The 19,749-nt window shown below is 37.5% G+C and overlaps 1 protein-coding gene across 3 annotated transcripts in view; it reads left to right on the top strand.

The window, feature by feature from the left end:
- LAMA3 (laminin subunit alpha 3) overlaps nucleotides 1-19,749 on the top strand; it is a 2,187,360-nt gene that overhangs the window by 1,766,005 nt on the left and 401,606 nt on the right. For all 3 annotated transcript variants that reach the window (XM_044065357.1, XM_044065355.1, XM_044065356.1), the window contains exon 40: nucleotides 4,568-4,798. In XM_044065357.1, coding sequence (XP_043921292.1) covers nucleotides 4,568-4,798 — 231 coding nt within the window. The remainder of the gene's footprint in view (nucleotides 1-4,567; nucleotides 4,799-19,749) is intronic.

The following is a 19,749-nucleotide window of genomic DNA, read 5'->3' as shown; positions in this document are numbered from 1 at the left end:
TCTTCTCTGCTACATAAAGCAGAGTACTTCTCTGCCACATAAAGCAGAGTACTTCTCTGCCACATAAAGCAGAGTACTTCTCTGCCACATAAAGCAGAGTACTTCTCTGCCACATAAAGCAGAGTACTTCTCTGCCACATAAAGCAGAGTACTTCTCTGCCACATAAAGCAGAGTACTTCGCTTACTCTGTTCAAATGTTACCTGGATGGTAGAATGGGTAACCTCAAATGACCCCTTATTTTGCATGAGTGGCTGGCATGGATAGGGGACACATGTAAGTACCCAGCATATACTTGTGCAGTCTGTCTTCAGAGATTCATATTGCAAAATGTAAGAGCTAATAATTACCTTAGGAATACAGGGCTAGGCATCTTAAGATACTCACAGATCAATAGTCTAGTAAAGCTCTGTGAACCTCAGGACATTTTAAATTGTATTTTTTATAAAGTTCAATTTACGTTTCTGGAATGTAAAAGATGTAATATATAAAAACAGGAATGTTCTTTTGGCATCCCCTTAAATTTCAAAGGTTAATAACTGAAACCCAAACTTTAGTTTTATTAAGAACATGTCTGTTACAGAATATCTGCAACAGGGTGAACTTAGCAAATGAACATGTAAAAGATAAGATAGTCCTGTATGTTACATTCATATTATATATAATATTTTAGAAACAGGATATTATTTTATTCACACAACAGAAAACAGATTTTAGGTAATATATTGACTGTAAGACTATTACAAAGTTATAAATTACAGGTCAGGAACATAACTTGGATACTGAAAACATATTTTGCAACAGATATGAAATGTAGTTTCTATTTTAAGTTTTAAACATGGTATATGTTTCAAACTGAAGATATTACATGAACAGTGAAGCAGAGGTGGTTAAATATGTGACACACTGTTGTAGTCCCATACTGAAGGAACTCTGTTTTAATTTCTCCACGTTTTACGTTTCTAACACCTCTTACAGGAATGAGCCCCATTCCTGAGGCAACACACAGTAAGCATTCAATAAATTAGTATTTCTTCAGTCTTTGATGCTTGCCAAGTGTGTTCTTCCTTACACCCACAATGTACCCAAAATTCCCTCCTTCTGCAGTTCATATGGGGTTACATGTATTAGAAGCACGAATGTTGTAAGTTAAATCATAAATAGTAAGCTGATTTATAGATTGAATTTTATTCCTAGATGTCAAGGCAGTTTTCAACATTAGCTTTAGTTTTCTGAAGTGTTCCTTATAAAGTTTTTTCTCCTTTGCTCATGTTTTATTGCTGTCCTTCTGTCAATATCCAAATATTTATACACACCCTCCTGTTCAATTTCATCTGTATGACATTCCTGTCTCAAGTTAATATTTTCTTGATGCTATAGTTTTCTTGCTGTAAATGTTGCTTTTTTTACATTTATCAAGCCCAGATGTCATTCTGTAAGCAAATGTTAAAAATGTTAAAAATACTGATTGTTAGTAAAAAGCATGTGGTCCTTCATTGATATGTAAAGTAGTTCTATCTATCTATCTGCCTGTCTATGTGTATGTGTGATCAAGAAAATGGTCAAAATTATCTGAATCATATCCCTTACTAGAAAGAACTATTTAGAGTGGAAATCCTTAGAGAGGATCTGATACCTGCAAGAGTATGTGTAATTTTATCAAGATATTTTAAAAAATAGTTTCAAAAGTATATCATAAATTGAATTCTTAAAAATAACGTCTGTAATAAATGGTTTGTTACTTATCATTGCCAAGACTGTTAAACCAGGAATGGCTAATGAACCGATGAATCATAATAGTACAACCACTGTCTTTAGATGAAAAATATAACTGAATTGTCTAAATGGGGTGCATTCTATTTTGCAGTTTGGCTTCTAACAACCACAGTTTGAAACTATAAGTCCAAAAGCTGAAAAGAATGTTTCACTATTATAAACATCTGTCCAAAGGACTGATATCTGCCTGACAATTAATCTCAAATTAGAACTGAATTTTTTTTACAGCAGTGATCCTTAAAATGAGCAACATTTTTAATCAAATGGATAATCAAATGGAGATGCTGTTGAACCACTGATAAAGGGAACGGCAGGATCGATTGGGAAGTCATAGGGTACCTAATGGCTACTCTTGTCAAACTCAAAGATGAAAGGGCATTTACACCTAGTATATTTTCCATATGGATGTCCTAGTTTGTTTATTACAACACCTACAGTTTTAACCTTGGCTCCCAACTTACTTTTAAAATATGTATTTAGTACTAACTTTCAGTGCAGCTGTAAATAGCTAAAAAATGCACAATTTGTTTAAAAAGAGCATTTATTACAAATCTTTTGATAGAAAGCAGTTACTGCAGGCACTGTATGGTGCTGAAGAATGCACCTACAAAAGCTTCACCTGTACCTCAATACAACATAGACTCAACAAAACCAGAATTACATATAAGTAACAAATGCAGGGTGACCATAATATGGCAGCGGAGAGAGCCCATAATAACAAAGTATCTGTCTTAACAATTGAACCAAGCCAGAATTTTAAATGCCCATAGAGCAGACAGCCTGACATGCCAATCCTCAAAATATCCTGGCAATTGATGAGTTCATTGTGTATAAAGCAAATACTTACCTCACTGGGCTTTTTAATGAGTTCATGACAGTGTCATCTTGCCTGGATTTAGAACTATTGCTATGTCACCTGTGTTAAAAAAGTTTAAAAGTATTACATTGGCAGTGGGCAATTTAACCCCTCTTAGATAATCAACAATATGTGACAGGGTTATCAAACATCCTAGAAAATACAGGAAAACATTTCTTCTTAATAAAATCTTCCCAACACCTTTTATGCCACTTAGATGTCATTGTGATCACCCCACTCCCAGCAGCCCAACTGTTTTGCCACTGATCAGTTTTATCAACCCTTTCATCAGTGAGACACTGCTCAACCACAGCAGTCCATCCAGCATGACAGCACACTGTTTGAGCTCCCCTTTCCCCAATCAACATTTGTTACAGTCTGCTTCTTCCTCTCTGCGTAGGGTGCCCCTGTTTCACTTCTCAGCTGCCCAATTGGTGTGTAAGTTAGTTGCATAAAGAACTTATTTTTAAAGAGCTACTTACTTGCATCATTGCACTGGATGTTTTGAGATAAGCTATGAATCCTGCTCTTCCCCACAGTGCTAGCCTTTGCTAGGTAATGCCTACTCCCTGGTAACCTAACAAGACTTCCTCTGCAAGTCCATCAGCATTACAGTTATCCACTAGGCAAGACAGAGAAACACTGACAACATCCTGGTTATTGATAACACATTCAGAAGAAATTCAGAAGAAATTTAAATGGATAATGTGCTTTTTATGCTAAGTAATCTACACAATCTGTACAGCCACGTCAACCTGTATTTCAAGACAGAAATATATAACTAACCAGAAGCGCAGTATCAAAGTGACATAATTAAAAAATCTGAAACATGGTCTATTCTGACTTTATTATAAGTTATCATTCTCATGCCACTAAATGACAACCCTCATATAAATTTGAAAATGTTTGTTTATAAGGTGGTCCCAGCCTGCATTGGGGGGGGGTTGTGAAACATTAACGTACAGGAATGATTGGAGCAAGAATAAACAACTGATGGTTAGATAGAAGGTAAGCAATGGGAGAATAATTATTTAGTTATGAATGGAGGATATATTTTATTATGTCCCTTTTCTTCCCATAAAAGGTAGAGCTATTGTATAAGGATTTTGGATTATCTTTCTGTGTCTGTAAATACTTGAGAACTTCCCAAAAAATAAATAGAAATAACAACCACCCCTTAGAAGAAGCTGCACTGCCTCTTAGAGTAGCTCTATACCTTTGCTGGACTAAAGTACAGTGACTCCAGGAGCCATCAGTAATGCTGCTTCCATTTACTAAGCAGAAGGGAGCATAGTGAGACGTCTGCTGATAATAGTTTGTGTTCACATTTCACCGTATACACATTCATCTGTGCTTCATGTGTGTCTGGATCTAGCAGATGACACTTTGTTCTTATCCCAATTATGTCCATTTAAGACAGGTAAAATAAAAATAAATCATCCATAGCCTTGCATTCCTTACCCTTTCAAAGAAGCAGTTGGTAAGAGATTGCAGTTTATATTGTGAAGGGAAGGTGCCATATTGATAAATTTCAGTTCTTGAACTCAGTAGTTTTAACACTTTCTATTTGTCTTACTCACGTTGTCTGCATGTTTTGTTGGGTGTGGTCAGATTCAATCCTTGAGTGTAAAATCCTTGTTGCTTAAGTACAGACTTAAAATGTGAAACTGTCTCACAGCTAACCAAAGTCTTGCTACATGCCCATACTTGTAGCCCCTTACTGAACTGCATTGTGTGAGTATACTCAGCCCTGTGTACAAGGCAGTGTAAATATTTCATCCTTAAAGATAGGTAAATCACTTTTGCAAATAAAATTGTGACAGGAATTGAAGTTCTATTGTATGTTATCTTCAAAATGTGTACTGTTGTTAAAAAAATGGTAGCTTTGTTAATGCTATAGATGTGTAACTGTGTACTCCTTGTTTTCATTGGCTAGGACAACTTCAAACATGCCAGTACTAACAGCCCTGTATCCAGAGATGAGTTGATGTTGGTGCTTTCCAAGTTAGATGGACTGTACATCCGAGCTCTTTACTTCACTGAGACACAGCGCCTCACCCTTGGTGATGTTAGTCTAGATGTGACTAGTTTCCAGGGAAGTGGTAACACCGCAGGCAATGTGGAAGTCTGTTCCTGCCCATCTAAATATGTGGGTGACTCATGTGAGGTATGACATCTTCTGTTATCATTCATTACACATTCTTTTTCTCTGGGATTGTTTCCTGCTGAAGTCTGGAATACTGTGAGATTGCTTTATTCTCCCGTTACATGGCTTTGAGTATATTCTACATACCATGTAGAGTTGAAGAGTTTAAGCACAGTGTTACTCAAATCACAGTGAAGTCACTCAGCTGACCTATAAAGTACGTAAACAAAATCCTGTGACCTAGCTGAAATAGGATTTTTAACATTTCTGTTAACTGCATTTGAATTTAATGTAATATGAATTGTGGCTGAACGAAAGATGGGCTCCATCGTGTCTGCTGAATTATAATTGTTCTGGCCATTTTACTTTATACATTGAAGTATGGCTCATGTCTTTAAGAAAGCCAAGGGCATTTTTAATTTAATATAAAGTATAGTTTAAGCTGTTTTTTGAACTAGTTTTAAGTTGTCACAGTATAGCAGCTGGATTCTAGTTCTGTTAAAAATCCTTTGACCTGCCTGGTTAACAGTTGTGCCATTAAAGTGTCATTTTTGGCAAACAAAAGTGCTACCAACATACAAGAAGGGCATCAACTCTAATCTTTAGGCATTGTAAAAGTGTTACTATTCGTCCTTCTAGCTTGGTGCATTTTGTAAAGACATTCCTTCCTGTCACATGAAACAACTGCTTTACTACCTGGGTTTGCCAGAGGACCTCTGGAAAGTTCCTCACCCTGCTGCTGGTGAAAATTGAGATACAAGATACAAACAACAAATGTTTTTGTGTGATGCTACTATCCTGGGTGTCTATAAGAAGGGGTCCTTACTGTGATCGCAAGAACAAGCACTATCTTTCTTTGGGGGAGAAAAACAAGATGTCCCATTAAATGCTCATTCTGAGTACACATCTCATCTGAAAAATATTTGGGTGTAGCTGTCTTAGCTGAGAAAACACAATCAAAGACACTTTTGAGACAGCAAGCTTTACATAAACTACTACCAGCTCAGTCATATGGAACCTTAGTTCAATGATTTAGGCAAAGGATGATGCCTCCTCATGCTGCACTGAATTGCCATCTTTGAAACATGAGTCCACGTACCTAGTGTGGTGATAGAACCTACTGCCTGGTGTCTAATCTGAGTGTAAAAACTGTTTTGGGTTTGGCACTCATAGAACAGCGTATTTCATGAATAACCAGTATGTCCATATATAATGAGAGAATTTTCTGGGATATTTTACTTGCGAGACAAAGACAGACCATCTCCAAGTAGAGCTCTGTTTAGGAAAGTCCTAAGACCAGCACTCTTGAGTTCTGACTCTGTTGTAGGTGTAGAGATACCCACTGCAATAGAATTAGAAGAATCTGATGAAACATGAACTGGCGATCTATCATGCACTTAACAAAACTTTTTTCCAATGCAGTAGTGTTAATTTAATTTTTAAATATAAATTATTTAACTAAAGAACAGAACAGATAGATTACAAAATAAATCTGCACTACAGTTCTCTGTAATGGCTCTGGAAATAACAAAATAATTGATTTTGATGCAAAGATGGTAATCAACCTGAAAGGATGAACACAAGGTTAAAAAGATGGACATGCAGATGGGCAGTAGCAGCAAATGCATGTCCAAAACCAGACAAGTTAGAAGATTCACTGACATTGTAAGGATTGAATACATCCCATGGCCAGATACCTAAAAAATTACTACTCAGTGTCAAAATTAATTTAATTTAGTCTGTCTTCAGCTGCCTTTTGTTTCATGAGGTGCTTGCCACTGAGATTAGCAGGTCTGCTACATTTTTAAAGGTTTTTAAAGCCTGAAGGAATATTTTTGTAACAGACCACGTCTGGCATTTTGTTCAGATTTTTAAGGTTAGTTTTCCATGTTCTGCCATAAAAGCATTAACTCTAAATGAAGGAAGCACTCTTCAATGTCATTACAGTGTATCTGTTTAATGGAAACTAGAACTTTCTTCCATAAGTACTGGATCATGACCACCAGTCCTTTGTCTCACCAAGTGTTAGGCCAGTCAGCAAGGTCTCTGCTACAGCTCTGTAGTACCTTTTGATATTCAGAGCACATGTGCTCTCTCATTCTCTGGGTAGACCTTATACAGAATTCTTGTATAGGTTTGTTCAAGACAAGAAAACCAGTACATGCTACTTCAGTTAGTTTTGACCTTTTTTAGTGGGTTCTATGTTATCTTTTCATCCAGTAGCTATACCACAACATCAGGTGCCAAGATAACTCAGTTTTCTGTTTTTTTTTTTTAATTCTAAAATCATAAAAAACTATGATTTCAAAAAATGTTCCCACCCTCAAAATAGGGCAAAATATTCTGTTGGTAATTGCACTAAACCAATTAACTAAAACCCTGATGTGAGACAGCATCCTGCTTGTTAGTATGCCTTTTCCTTTATCTCCCAAACCCATAGCTACAAATCTGAAGCCTGTGACATAAGCACTGACATCAGCTGTCTAGGCACGACTAATGACAGTGGTTGCATCCAGTTCCTGAGCTGCACAGACACAACTGATGAAAATGTTTACATCTGATTCTAATGTCTCCATCCAAATCCTGAGTTGTATAGACACATCTTATGCCAGTGATTATGTCTGTTTCCTGATATATTCAGCAACAACTGGTAAACAGAGAAGGTGTACTCTGAGAACTGAGATGTGTTTCTCTCTAGAGGTGCCAATGATCGCTCTACATTACTTGCAGGATGTCAGACCTCATATTCCATTTGCAGTGTTGATAGTGTACAATGCCTGCAGCAATAATCTACTGATTTTTTTTTTAATTAGAAAATGGAAATACATGAAGCAAGTTAGGTTATAGAAACAGATGGAGAAAAGCAATGGCTGCAGTTCTGAGTGTATTTATTTGGGGGGGGTTGTCAAGATTTTTTTTGTGGGATGGAGACAAAGTTCCCCTGTAAAAACAAAAATGTTTTACTGTCAAGACACAGCAGATCTGTGTGTGTGTGTGTGTGTGTGTGTGTGTGTGTGTGTGTGTGTGTGTGTGTGTGTGTGTGTGTGTGTGCGTGTGTGCGTGTGTGTGTCATAAGCAAAATGTGATAAAAATCCCTTTTAGAATAGGATGGTTCCACACTACTAAAACATGACAAACTATGACAGATCAGTATTGCTGTTGCTAATTGAGGGGAATATATCTACTGCATTTTGAGTGAAACAAAGGGCTCCTGTTGAAACAGAAAATTTCTCACAAGGAAAAATTCCTGGCATTTTAAAAAATGAAGAACATAGGTTTAGGCTGAAATGCATCAGATATTGCTATTAACAAGTGGTGTAGTATATAATTCTTTGTGAGTGGCACTGAGGGTCCCTGCTTGTTTGTGTCTTTCGGCTTTTCCCGGTTAGGGGTCGCCACAGTGGAACTCTGGTTCGCTAATGATTGGCAGTTGATTTTTACGTACCAACTTGCCAGGCCTGATACACAACCTTCAACGAAGGTACGCCCATTCACACATGTCTCTATGCAGAAGACGCTCTAGCTGAGAATCGAACTGGACAGCGTTTTACTGTGAGGCGACTGCTACCACAGCACCACCACCACGGGTACATTGAGGGTCTCTGCTAATGTAATAAATTCCTTGAAGAAGTCCTAACAGCAATAGGCACTGTCTGAAAACAGTGTCCCATATGCACAGACAGCTTGCTAAGGATGCAAGTCAACACAAGCTGCTTTGTATACTTTGTAAGGCTGTGCAAACTGACAGACCACCCCTCATGGCTTATCAGCACTGCTGTGCACTTCTGGGCAGTGAGATTCATAGCACTGTATGTAAACACAGTAGCCCATGGATGGGATATAAATAAATATGCTTCCTGGCACGTTACTGCAGTATGTAACTTGTGACTGTGGGATATGTGGACATCCATACTACACAAGTTGTGTGCAGGGCAAGACTCAGCTGCATAAGTATGAGCATGAAATCTTGCTATGAACACTTCTGCAATCTGCACATAGGCAGACAGATACACAAACCACATCAAAGAAAGACAAGGAAATCCACTGGCAGGACATGCAGTTCTTTATTACATCTGTTCTGGTACCTCTGCTTCTTGCCTTCTGTGGAACATTTTCAAATGCCAAATATGTCCCTTTATATACCAGTCTTAACCAGCAATTAATCAATTAAACTTTCCCAGTTACATTAATTACATCTTTAAGTGAATGCTTCACCAAAGAGGCAGCCAGACAGATACACCAAGAAGTTTTATACCCATATAAGTAAACGTGCAAAATTGACAGTCCCATCTAGATCCAAATACAATGGAAAATTTAAAAGCAAATCACTCTTGTGGTCTCGTGGTCCACCAACACAAACATACTGTACAATAAAAGAAAAAACTCATTATAATTTATGACAGATCTAAAGACCCCCCCCAAGTCAAGGAAAATATTAGGAATTTTTATAAGAATTAAACAAAAAGACTATTAGGTATACAAACTCAGCCCATGAACTCTAGTTGATATCTGAAGCCAAGGACAATTACAAATCCTTCTTTAGTTCTGCCAGAAAAACTAAAACAACACTCAACAATGTACAAAACATATTCTAAATGCCAAGACATACTAAGACTTGGTATACGTTGCCAGTATGTTAGCAAATAAATTTAGAGCAAATTTCACTCCTGAGATAACTATCCTAAGCCCAATGATTCCTGTGTCTCTCAAACCTTCCATCATCACAAAATAATGGGTCTATATCACTTCCATGAGAACACAAGTACTTTAACACCTATTCATTGACCCCAATGCAGCAAACAGATGTTTATTGAACGTTCACATCAGCAAATGTTTTTCCCAGGGCAAAGAGATAGCTGTCCAACATCCATAAATTGCTGTTTTTCCCCACTGTAGTGTGATCTCCGAGTTGGGATATTGAATTAGGGGGGTGTGGGGGCACACCCCCCCCACATTGGGGGTTGTAGGGGCATAGCCTCCCACTTTGGTGGGTCATTATACTGCTGTGTGTGTATTGCTCGGGATGTTGGACAGCTAACTCTTTGCCCTAGGAAAAGTTTTGCTGATGTGTAGGTTTGGTGAAAGGACCATTCGCTGTGTTGGGGTCGATAGATAAGTGATCGAGTAATTGCATTTTCTTGGAAGTGATAAAGACCCTAAAGAACATGTACTGAAAGTGCTGTCCGAGATTAAGAATACCTTCTCCATGGGACCTGATAACATATTGAAATGTATGTTAAATAGTACTAAATATGCCCTGATGGAACCTCTCCATAAGTTATTTAACCTGAGTCAAGCTACTGGCTCAGTCTTGGAAGTATAGCATAAAGCAATGATGAAGCCCTCAATAAAGGTGGCCCAACTACTGTCACAAGAAACTATAAACCCATCAACCTAACAAGTCACATTCGTAAGGCATTGGAACACATTATAATATATTTGATTATATATTAAAAATCTCATCAGCCTACATCTGCAGCAATTTGGTTTTGTAAAAGGTAGAGCTTGTCTAATAAACCTGGTAAACTTCTTCAAAAAGTTAACACAAGCTGTTGTCAGTGGTGACACAGTACACACAGCCTACCTTGATTTGGCAAATATATTTGACATCATCCTTCATGCTAGTATAATTAATAAACTAAATGCATTACAAATAAACACATATGTGGTAAGATGGATAACAAATTGGCTAAAAGGCAAAACTCACAATGCAGGAGGCAGGGGCAGTGTTAGAGAACATGAAGTTGACCAGTGTTGTCCTGCGGGGCTCAGTGCTGAAAATAGTGCTGTTTGGTATTTACTTCATTGACATGTAGACTAAAAACCAAGACATATGGCTAACCAAGTTTGTTGAGGCTGCAAATTAGGAGTCATTGCCAAGGACCCCTCTGACACAAAAGCCCTTCAGAAGGCATTTACACTTGAAAATGCCTGGTTTATTGAAAATGAGCTTAAATTAAATGCTACAAAATGCAGACAAACCATTCCTCCAGCATGAAACATACCTCACTTCAATGTGAAACTGTAGTTAGAGACCTGAGAACCTGGTTTGATAATTCCCTCTTCTTTGGTCACAATATAGCAATGGCCGTCATTAAATCCTTCTATTTTTGCAGCTAATAACCAATGGAATATCTTCCAGATCTAAAGATATTACTGTTCCCTTGTATTCGGTACTGATCAGTCTAGTTATAGAATGCAGTGTCCTATATGGGATGGACCTCACTAGTCATATCAAACATTTGGAAATACTCCAGAGGTTTTTAGCAAAGAGGATCATAGGCTTAAATCTTGAAGCTACCAAAAAAGAACAGAAGCATTGGCTATCTTTTCTGTATTTAATTGGCTTCTCAGAGGAGACCACTGCCTTGCCTTCCAAGAAATCAGGGACTCTGTAAGGTAGGATCTGTTGTACATTCACAAATCAAACATTTCCACAAATACCAAAACAAGATATCTAAACTTGCTTCCAGATCAATAAAACAAAGTGAAGAGACAGTTTAATTACTCAGCACCTCCTTCATCTCCAGAATTGACTCCTGTTGCGAATAAAGCAGTCTGATACAATGTTTGTTTGTGTCTTTCGGCTTTTCCCGGTTAGGGGTCGCCATAGCGGAACTCCGGTCCACTAATTATTGGTAGTTGATTTTTATGTGCCGAGTTACCAGCCCTGACGCACAACCTTCAATGAAGGTACACCCATTCACACATGTCTCCATGCAGAAGACGCTCTAGCTGAGAATCGAACCGGACAGCGTCTTACTATGAGGCGACAACGCTACCGCAGCACCACCACCGCGGATTTATCTTTCTTAAAACAGGACCTGGATAATTGGATGCGTTTTCATATATTCATCTCAGGCTTGTCTGGCTTAGCCTTTCTTGAGAGGGGAGGTACAGTCCAGGGTAGGTTCTGGGAAGGCATAGTGGACACAAGACACAGTAGCCTGAATTTCCTATGATTCCTGTGAATAACAGTTCAAAGAGGAAGACAGGTATATTGTGTACCACATCAAAAGCAGCATGGAAAATCAAAGATCTTGAAATGCCCCCCCTCCCCTGAATAACAAAACATTTAATTTAATGTATGTGTAAATTTTACTGTATTTTATGTTCAGAAAAATAATTGGCATATTTTCATTTTTTGTTCAGTGTTGCATTAAGGTATTTATCATTAAATATGGAGTGAGTTAATTTTGTTCCAAAAAAATTATTATTGTTGATATTATTATTATTATCATCATTATTATTGTTAATTCAAAATATCTCATTGCAGACGCAGCTTTTTATTGATATAGTTTATAGTTTGCAAAGTTCAATAATATTTACTTTAAAGAAAGAATAGTTATCACTGTGGCATTCAATCATAGATGTAGTCAGGAATTTGTTTTATACTCAAACCTCATATTATTGCTCATATACAGTTCATACCAAAAGTTGCCTCAGAAATTTTAAGAAATGTAGGTATCATTTGCTGCTGTTGCTTCCTACAGTTATAAAAAATGCTGTTTATAGTGGAATATTCCTACCTCTAAACATACTGTGTTCAGTTCTCTGATGCAGACTTTAATGAAACAGTCCTAGTCATTCTGGGTTCAAAGAGCTATTAATATTTTTTAGAAATGCTCAGAAATAATTGTGCCAGGTTAGCTATATCTAGTTAAAAATTGTGTTCAGTTTGGGAAAAATGTATTCAGTATTTGCTTGCACAGAGTTGGCAGTAGAGCAGAAATAAAATGAGGTATCAGTGTAGCCATATAAATGACAATCATATTCACTGTAATATGCCATCTGTAAACCCAGTATCAGGATGTGCAGAATGGCTATGAAGTTTTTAAGTTGCAGCTGAATGTCTCCATTTTATGTCAGAAATCACAGTATGTGTACAATATCTAGTACACTACCAGAATAACCACAATAAATTTCACATTACTTTTTGTTATAAATTTCTAAACACCTCCTGAAAAGTTGTTACATAGAAGAATGTATAAGATGTTTGTATTGACATAACAGTCTGTGTCCGAGAATGGTCATTTGAAAACTTTACTAAGAATTATCAAAGTGGGTTGAAACATGAATCATTATACGTAAGTACCAAGCACACAGCTTCACAGACATTTTCACAGTGACAGTAAGGCATGTTTCACTCTTTGCTATTTCAATTAAGGTGGGACTATTTGTTTATTTATTTATTTATTTATTTATTTATTTGCAGTTTGTTTACCAGAGGGGTCCACTGGGCCACGTGGAGCCTGTTTTCAATGGAGTCTTGGGGAGAAAAGCTCCAGAAAAATGCACAGATTCCACTTCACAAAGGTGGTAATTCCTATCATTTCTCTAATTATCGTCCATTATTGCAATTCTATCCCCTCATATCTAAACTACTTGAAAAATGTATATACTCTCAAGTAATGAATTTCCTAAACTCACACTATCTTTTCTCCTCCACACAACATGGCTTTCGGCAACACCATTGCACAACAACTGCTCTTCTCTCTTTTACTAACCTGGTAAACCAACACAGAAACAACAACAACTTTGCATCTGCTATATTGTTAGACCTCTTGAAAGCATTTGACATGGTCCCGCACTCCCTACTTCTAGACACCCTTCCCTCTCTAACTTTTGCCCCTCCAATTATTGCCTGGTTTAAAAATTATCTGTCAGACAGGCAGCAGTCTGTCCAATGACAACGTTTACTATCTCCTGTACTCCCAACAACCATAGATGTACCACAAGGCTCTATATTAAGTCCTCTTCTTTTCTCAATTTTCACTAACAATCTTCATACCTCCACCCACCTCGCTACACTCATACAGTACACAGATGATTCGACTCTTATCTGCTCTGCACCCTCACTTACCACGTTACAACAACTCACTCAGTATTTCTTTAGTTTAGTGGAAAGTTGGATTACTCAGATCCAACTTATCCTAAATCCCAAAAAGACTAAATTGGTTCTTTTCACCCCCAACAAATCTATTCCCACCTCTCTAACCTTCTCAATCACTTCTAAAAATGGTACTGTCATCAACCCCTCTAATCACACCAAACTCCTTGGTGTAGAAATTGACAAAAACCTGCAGTTTAATGTCCACATTTCACAAACCATCAAAAAAGCCCATAAAAAAATGGGAACACTATACAGACACAAAAACTTTCTCTCAAAAAAAGCGAGAATCTCCCTAGCCCAAACCCATCTATTGTCCACTCTACTGTGTGTGGCACCAATCCTTACCCATATCAGAAAACATGATTTTGCTAGACTTGTGACATGTTACAACAAAATTGCAAGTTTGCTAATAACTGCACCTTCAGAACCCATCACTGTCAGGCTCTAAAGGAACTACAATGTCTAGAATTTCCCCAACTACTCAGTTACCATCAACTAATCATTGCCTACAATATTGTGACACATCCTGATAGTACCCCAGCACTAAGTGACCTACTGACGCCCTACAAATCAAATTGTTCCCTTTGTTCCACTGACAAATCACTCCTTTGTATCTCTAAGGCTAACAACACTGCAGGTAAAGCACTATTCTCCCATAATGTAGCTAAATCCTGGAATAACCTTCCCCCTGCTTTATCTTCTGTCTCCACTATTACGCTGTTCAAAAACTCACTTAAATTACACAATGAATTCCTGGCTATGTCCATGCATTACCTAATCATCACTGTTTCTACCACTCCAGATAGCTTCATATCCAATTATTCCCACTGTAATTCTTTCTACAGTATCAGGAATTTTATTTTCTACTCGAGTTTCTAATAGTTATACTGGCTCATGCTAAACTTATACTAATTAATTTCTAAGTAGTCTCTGTCTGTCTCTATAGTCAGTTATAATGTTTATCTAGTGTCAATTTCTGTTTCAAAAGTTGTATTTTTTATTTAGTGTCTAATTTTGTTTTTTTGTATCAAAAGTTGTATTTTTATCTAGTGTCAATTTTTTGCTTCTCTATAGATGATCATGTTGTTATCATAACGTACAACTATTTGTTTTTCTGTATTGAATGTGGAGCTTTTCTCCCCGAGCCTCCTCTATAAATGGACATGTGTCCAGTCGGACTATCCCTGTAAACAAATGTAAAATAAATAAGTAAATAAAATTAATAAATGAGAGAAAAAATGCAAGGTAACAACGGTTGCAGTAGAATTGGCATTTGAGGGGGCAAATGCATGAAAAATCTTTTGGAACAAATTAAGTTACTACTAAAGTATGATAATTATGATAATGATAATTGTTACAGAAATTACGAGGCTATAGGAGGTTATTGGGAGATATGTTTGGTATAGAGATAAGTATAGTCAAGGAAGTTATGAAGGATGGGAGCAAGAGCATTCCCATTGTGAGATTAAGTGGGAGTGAAGTAATGTTTTGAAGATAGAGAGACTGTTTGTGGTACAGGTAAGAGGTGGGAGAGAATTCCAGTGACATGCTAAGCAGAAGGATAGAAGATGTTTGCCTGGGGGGCGGGCAGGTTTATGTAGTTCTATTAGATTTTGGAAGTTGGATCATAGGCATCTGTTAGGAAGGTGCATTTGTAAGGTAGAGACAAGGAAGGGGCAGAGAGAGGGACTAAAAATAAGTTTGTGTGCTTGGATGAGTTGAATGTAGGTAAGATAATTGGGCATCTCAAGCCAGTTCAGTTGGCACAGGGAGATGCATTAATGGGTATTTCATCTGTGGCCAGTTGCGAATTTTGAAATTTTATAGTAACAGGTGGAAAGATTTGATTTGAGGGAGGTTTGCAGGTTAGTAAGGATGGAGGACCAGTACAGGAGGAAAGGGATGAGGTATGTGTTGGGAAGAACAAGCCTGGTGGAGGGAGAGGTGAAATGGTTGTGGCGGTAAAGCATGCCAAGTTTCTTGTGAATTTTTTTGATGTTTGCATGTAGATGGGTATCGAACTTTAGTTGGTCATCAATGATGATTCCTAATAGTTTAGCAGTGGAGACTGTTTCAAAGGAGTGCTATTTCGGCTGGTAATAGAGAATGAGTTTTTGTCTGGGGTAATGCTTTTAGAAGGGGGAAATATCATTACTTTAGTCTTGGTAGTATAACTTTTTCAGGATCGGGAATGAAGTGTATGTTTAAAATATGTCTGCACTGAACTTGCACTGCAACAGAAGTATAAATTGTGCATGAAAGATGCCACCATTAAAGCTTTCTCTACCTGCAATGGCAGTATGACTGAGGTTATTTTGGACTGAGTTACATATGAGTCCCTATGGGTGGAATGCCAATATTAGGTCCATTACATCACATACTGGCAATATGACTCAAGTATCAAACAACTATCAAAGGGCAACTGAGCCATGGCTTAATATGTGTGCATAGTGGATCTGCTTATAAACATTCAAGGTCATATAACCGAACTTCATTTCTGCATGACGAAAATAGCAAAAGCTGAAATACCCAAACGGCAAATTTTCAGAGGGTAAGTAAGCAATTGCCCAAACTTATATAAAACACACACTAAAGTAAGTAAAACTCACCTCCCAACTATATATACCAACTCTGGGATCACACTACAGTGGAGAAAAGTGCATGTTGGCAAGTGTTTACTTACCCTGGAAAAATTTGAAGTTCAGGTATTTCAGATTTTGCTATTTTTGTATCGCAGAAATGAAGTTTGGTTATATGAGCTTCGATGTTTAGAAGTAGATCTGTGCATAGTATATTACAGTGGTAGTTCAGCATTTTGCATTATACTTGATTTCCATTTGGGGTGGGTCTGTGATTTTTGTAGAGTTGTATAAAATATATGACCGTATCTATAAATCATATTTAATTGTCCATAAAGTGGCATTTTTTTTATGTTGAGCCAACATTGATAGCTCAAGTGTCTGCAGCTGTAAATTTGTCTTATTTCCACTGATATGGCATATAGTCCCTTAGCAGAGCTTAACACTGTTAGACAACTGCAATATACTTTGTCCCTTATTCCAAAAGACTTTTTCTCAATGCAAGTGACCACATACACTGAGAGCTGGCAGAGAGCAGGTATTTTGGAATCTGGTCCCCCACAGTAAACCTCTTTGTAAGTCACCTACGCTGAGATCAGGTCTTTCGGAATCAGGGCAGACTTACACTGACAGCAACTCTTTTCAAATCTGGCCCTTTTATCTTGGGATGTCTGGACTGGATCTTTCTGACTACAACTTGCACAAAATGTCTGTTGAGTGTAACTTAATATGCAGATGTCTTTGCTTACCCTACATTATATTGAGTTTCAGTCCAATTAAGCTTGAACCAGATGAAACATATCAGTCTGAGCTTAGTTCTTCAAACACATACAAAAAGTTTTTTTGTTTTTTTTTTTTGCAAGAGATAAGGCTTCATTACATAAGTACACTAATTCCATCATTTATACAGCTGCAGAGAAAAAATGAAATCCTAACAGATTGAATCACTACAGTTTCTGGCAGTGATTTCCTATGTAAAATGTGACCAGAGAGTTCAAAATTAGGGAAAATAAATTGATAGGCTTAAATGCACCTAATTTAAACTTAACCAGGTGTGGGAAACCTATACCTGCCCTGTTTCCAGAGCTTTGAACTGATTCGCACTTAATAGATAGTTTGATGACTTGGTTGTTTTCTGTATTCTGCTGATGGACTGAAGCTCAGTCCTATAAAGCTCATCAAAAATTGCAGTTTTATAGGTATGCCTGTAATATTTTTGTCTAATAATAATAGCAATAAGTGAAGCATATTTTATTTGTAATCCTTGTACTCCCATTTTTAAAACTCTTACACAGAAACTACAGAATTTTAAATTCTACATAACTGGACAAATTTATTACTGATGATGATGGTAAGAGAAACTATTGGGATGATACTTCAATGGGTAAGACTAAGGGATCCTGGACTTATCATGATCAAACTGTTTAGAACTGTTTAGACTCCTGTCGATGTAAGATGTTTCATTATAGACCTAAAAGCCAGTCTTCTCTTAAAAGGAGAACTATGCTGTCAGTGTATGATGTCTGCAATATTACACATCCTTTAGAGTTCTGATTTTCCCAGCTGTCCTTTCTGATTGTCATGCACTGCAAGAACTCACTTTGTATGTCAGTGTAACCTGTTTCAAATTTAGCCACATTTTCCTTGATATGCAAAGAAGTTATTCCAGCAGACGGAGCCCAAGATTCCCATTTTTCTCTTTCTGTTAATGTATTTCATTGACTAGTTCCTTTATGTGTGACTTTTAATAAAAAGATGCTTTTTCATTGGCCCATACTCTGTAGTCCTTTTTTGAGTGCAGACAGCTCCCCTTGCAGGCACAAGGGGCGTTGACCCCACTCCCAGCTGAACTCTCCAAACAGGTAATAACTGCATAAAAAAAGAATCATAGACAGAAAATTGGGCAAATTGAAGAAGATGTTGATCACTGAACCAGTGATCAGAAAGTGAGAAGGTTTAGTAACTCCACAGAGCCCTGAGGGTCCCATGAAACAGTGTTTTGTCATCCCCCAGTATTACCTCCATTTGTCATTGCCTCCCTACTTGACAGTGGGATAATATCCCTTGCTTTAAGACAAACTGCATTAGAAGTTGCTGAGACATCCAGGATGGACTCTGGTTTGTAGGTACCAATGACAGACATTTGCTCCATGCATATTGTAGCTGTTCCTCAGGAGAGGTTCACACAACAAGGTAACATGTCTAACTGCCAGTTCTATGGTGAAAGTGGATAAAGCCCTAACTGTGACACAGACAATCCAGGTTTGGTTAGTGGCAAAGACATTGGTGGAGCTGGTGAAGGACAGGGAAGAAGGATGAGGCTGCGCCTGCTTAGCTTTCTTAGGGGGAAGGTGATGAGAAACATATGTCCAATGTGCTTTGCCCAAGAAGGAGTCCCTAGTGAAGTGCAGAAGCTATGCAGATACTGAGAAACATATGTCCAATGTGCTTTACCCAAGAAAGAGTCCCTAGTGAAGAGCAGAGACCATTCAAATACCTATGTGTGTGTGTGGAAGGGGGACCAGGGTTGACCCTTAACCCTTACTGAGCACGCACAAGGGAGATAATGTTATATAAAGATTAACCCTCATTTATCTATTTATTTTCTTTTCTAACTTGAGTAGATAAACTGGCCCTAAGCACTAGACTGTTCTCAGTTAAGAACCAGACCAAATGACAACAACAAACATACAGCAGTAAATACTAACCAAGAATAAATTATGTAAATACACAGAAGTGAACTACATACATGCATATTTATTAGCTCAGCATTTCTTTTTTCCTTAGACAAATATAAATTGCCTAATAAATTTGAACAGTAAGAAATACATTCATTGAGAAGTAGAGCAAAAAGAAAAGTTATTGTTATGATGCTAATGACAATTAGCCCCCAGTATATTCCACTAATAAAACAAATGTGTACACATTTTCAGAATGATATCAGCTTTCATATAATGTGTTCCCAAGTACTAGTCCTGGAAGGGTATATACATATAGAGTGCAGTATTTGCAAATGTGGCGCAAGTGGGATCCCCAGGACAACTGCACTTATCTGGCTTCTGGAATTTCTAATGAAGAATTTACTGCTAAGTGGGAGTCAAGCCATGTAATTCATTAATTTGAAGATGAGGTTACTGAGTAAGAAATTAGCCTTAGCTTCCACAGGTAGCCACATAGTTTTCTGCAAGGCAAGACAGTGGTGCTGATTCTTATGGTCCAGATGTCTAAATCTTAGTATCTTGTTCTTTTAAGTTTCTATTGTGTAATGAATGGAGTGCTGTAACAAATCTCCATAGCAGTGCATCAATTGCAATTGCCTGTCTAGCTTCCAAGGATGAAAGATGATATGTAATGTATGATACTTTCAGTTGGTTAAATATGTTAATAATTTGCTGTTCTGTGTATTTGGTGAAGGGCATTGTTTTGGTCAAGGTAATGTCCAAATATTTTTCAGTAATTGCCTAAGGGACAGGATTTTTTTCCCAAGGGACAGGGTTTTT

The sequence above is a fragment of the Protopterus annectens genome, chromosome 3.part0 (genome assembly GCF_019279795.1).
Source record: "Protopterus annectens isolate FY-2018-M chromosome 3.part0, PAN1.0, whole genome shotgun sequence".
NCBI classification, from domain to species: Eukaryota; Metazoa; Chordata; order Ceratodontiformes; family Protopteridae; genus Protopterus; species Protopterus annectens.
This window is presented reverse-complemented; position numbering and strand designations above follow the sequence as displayed.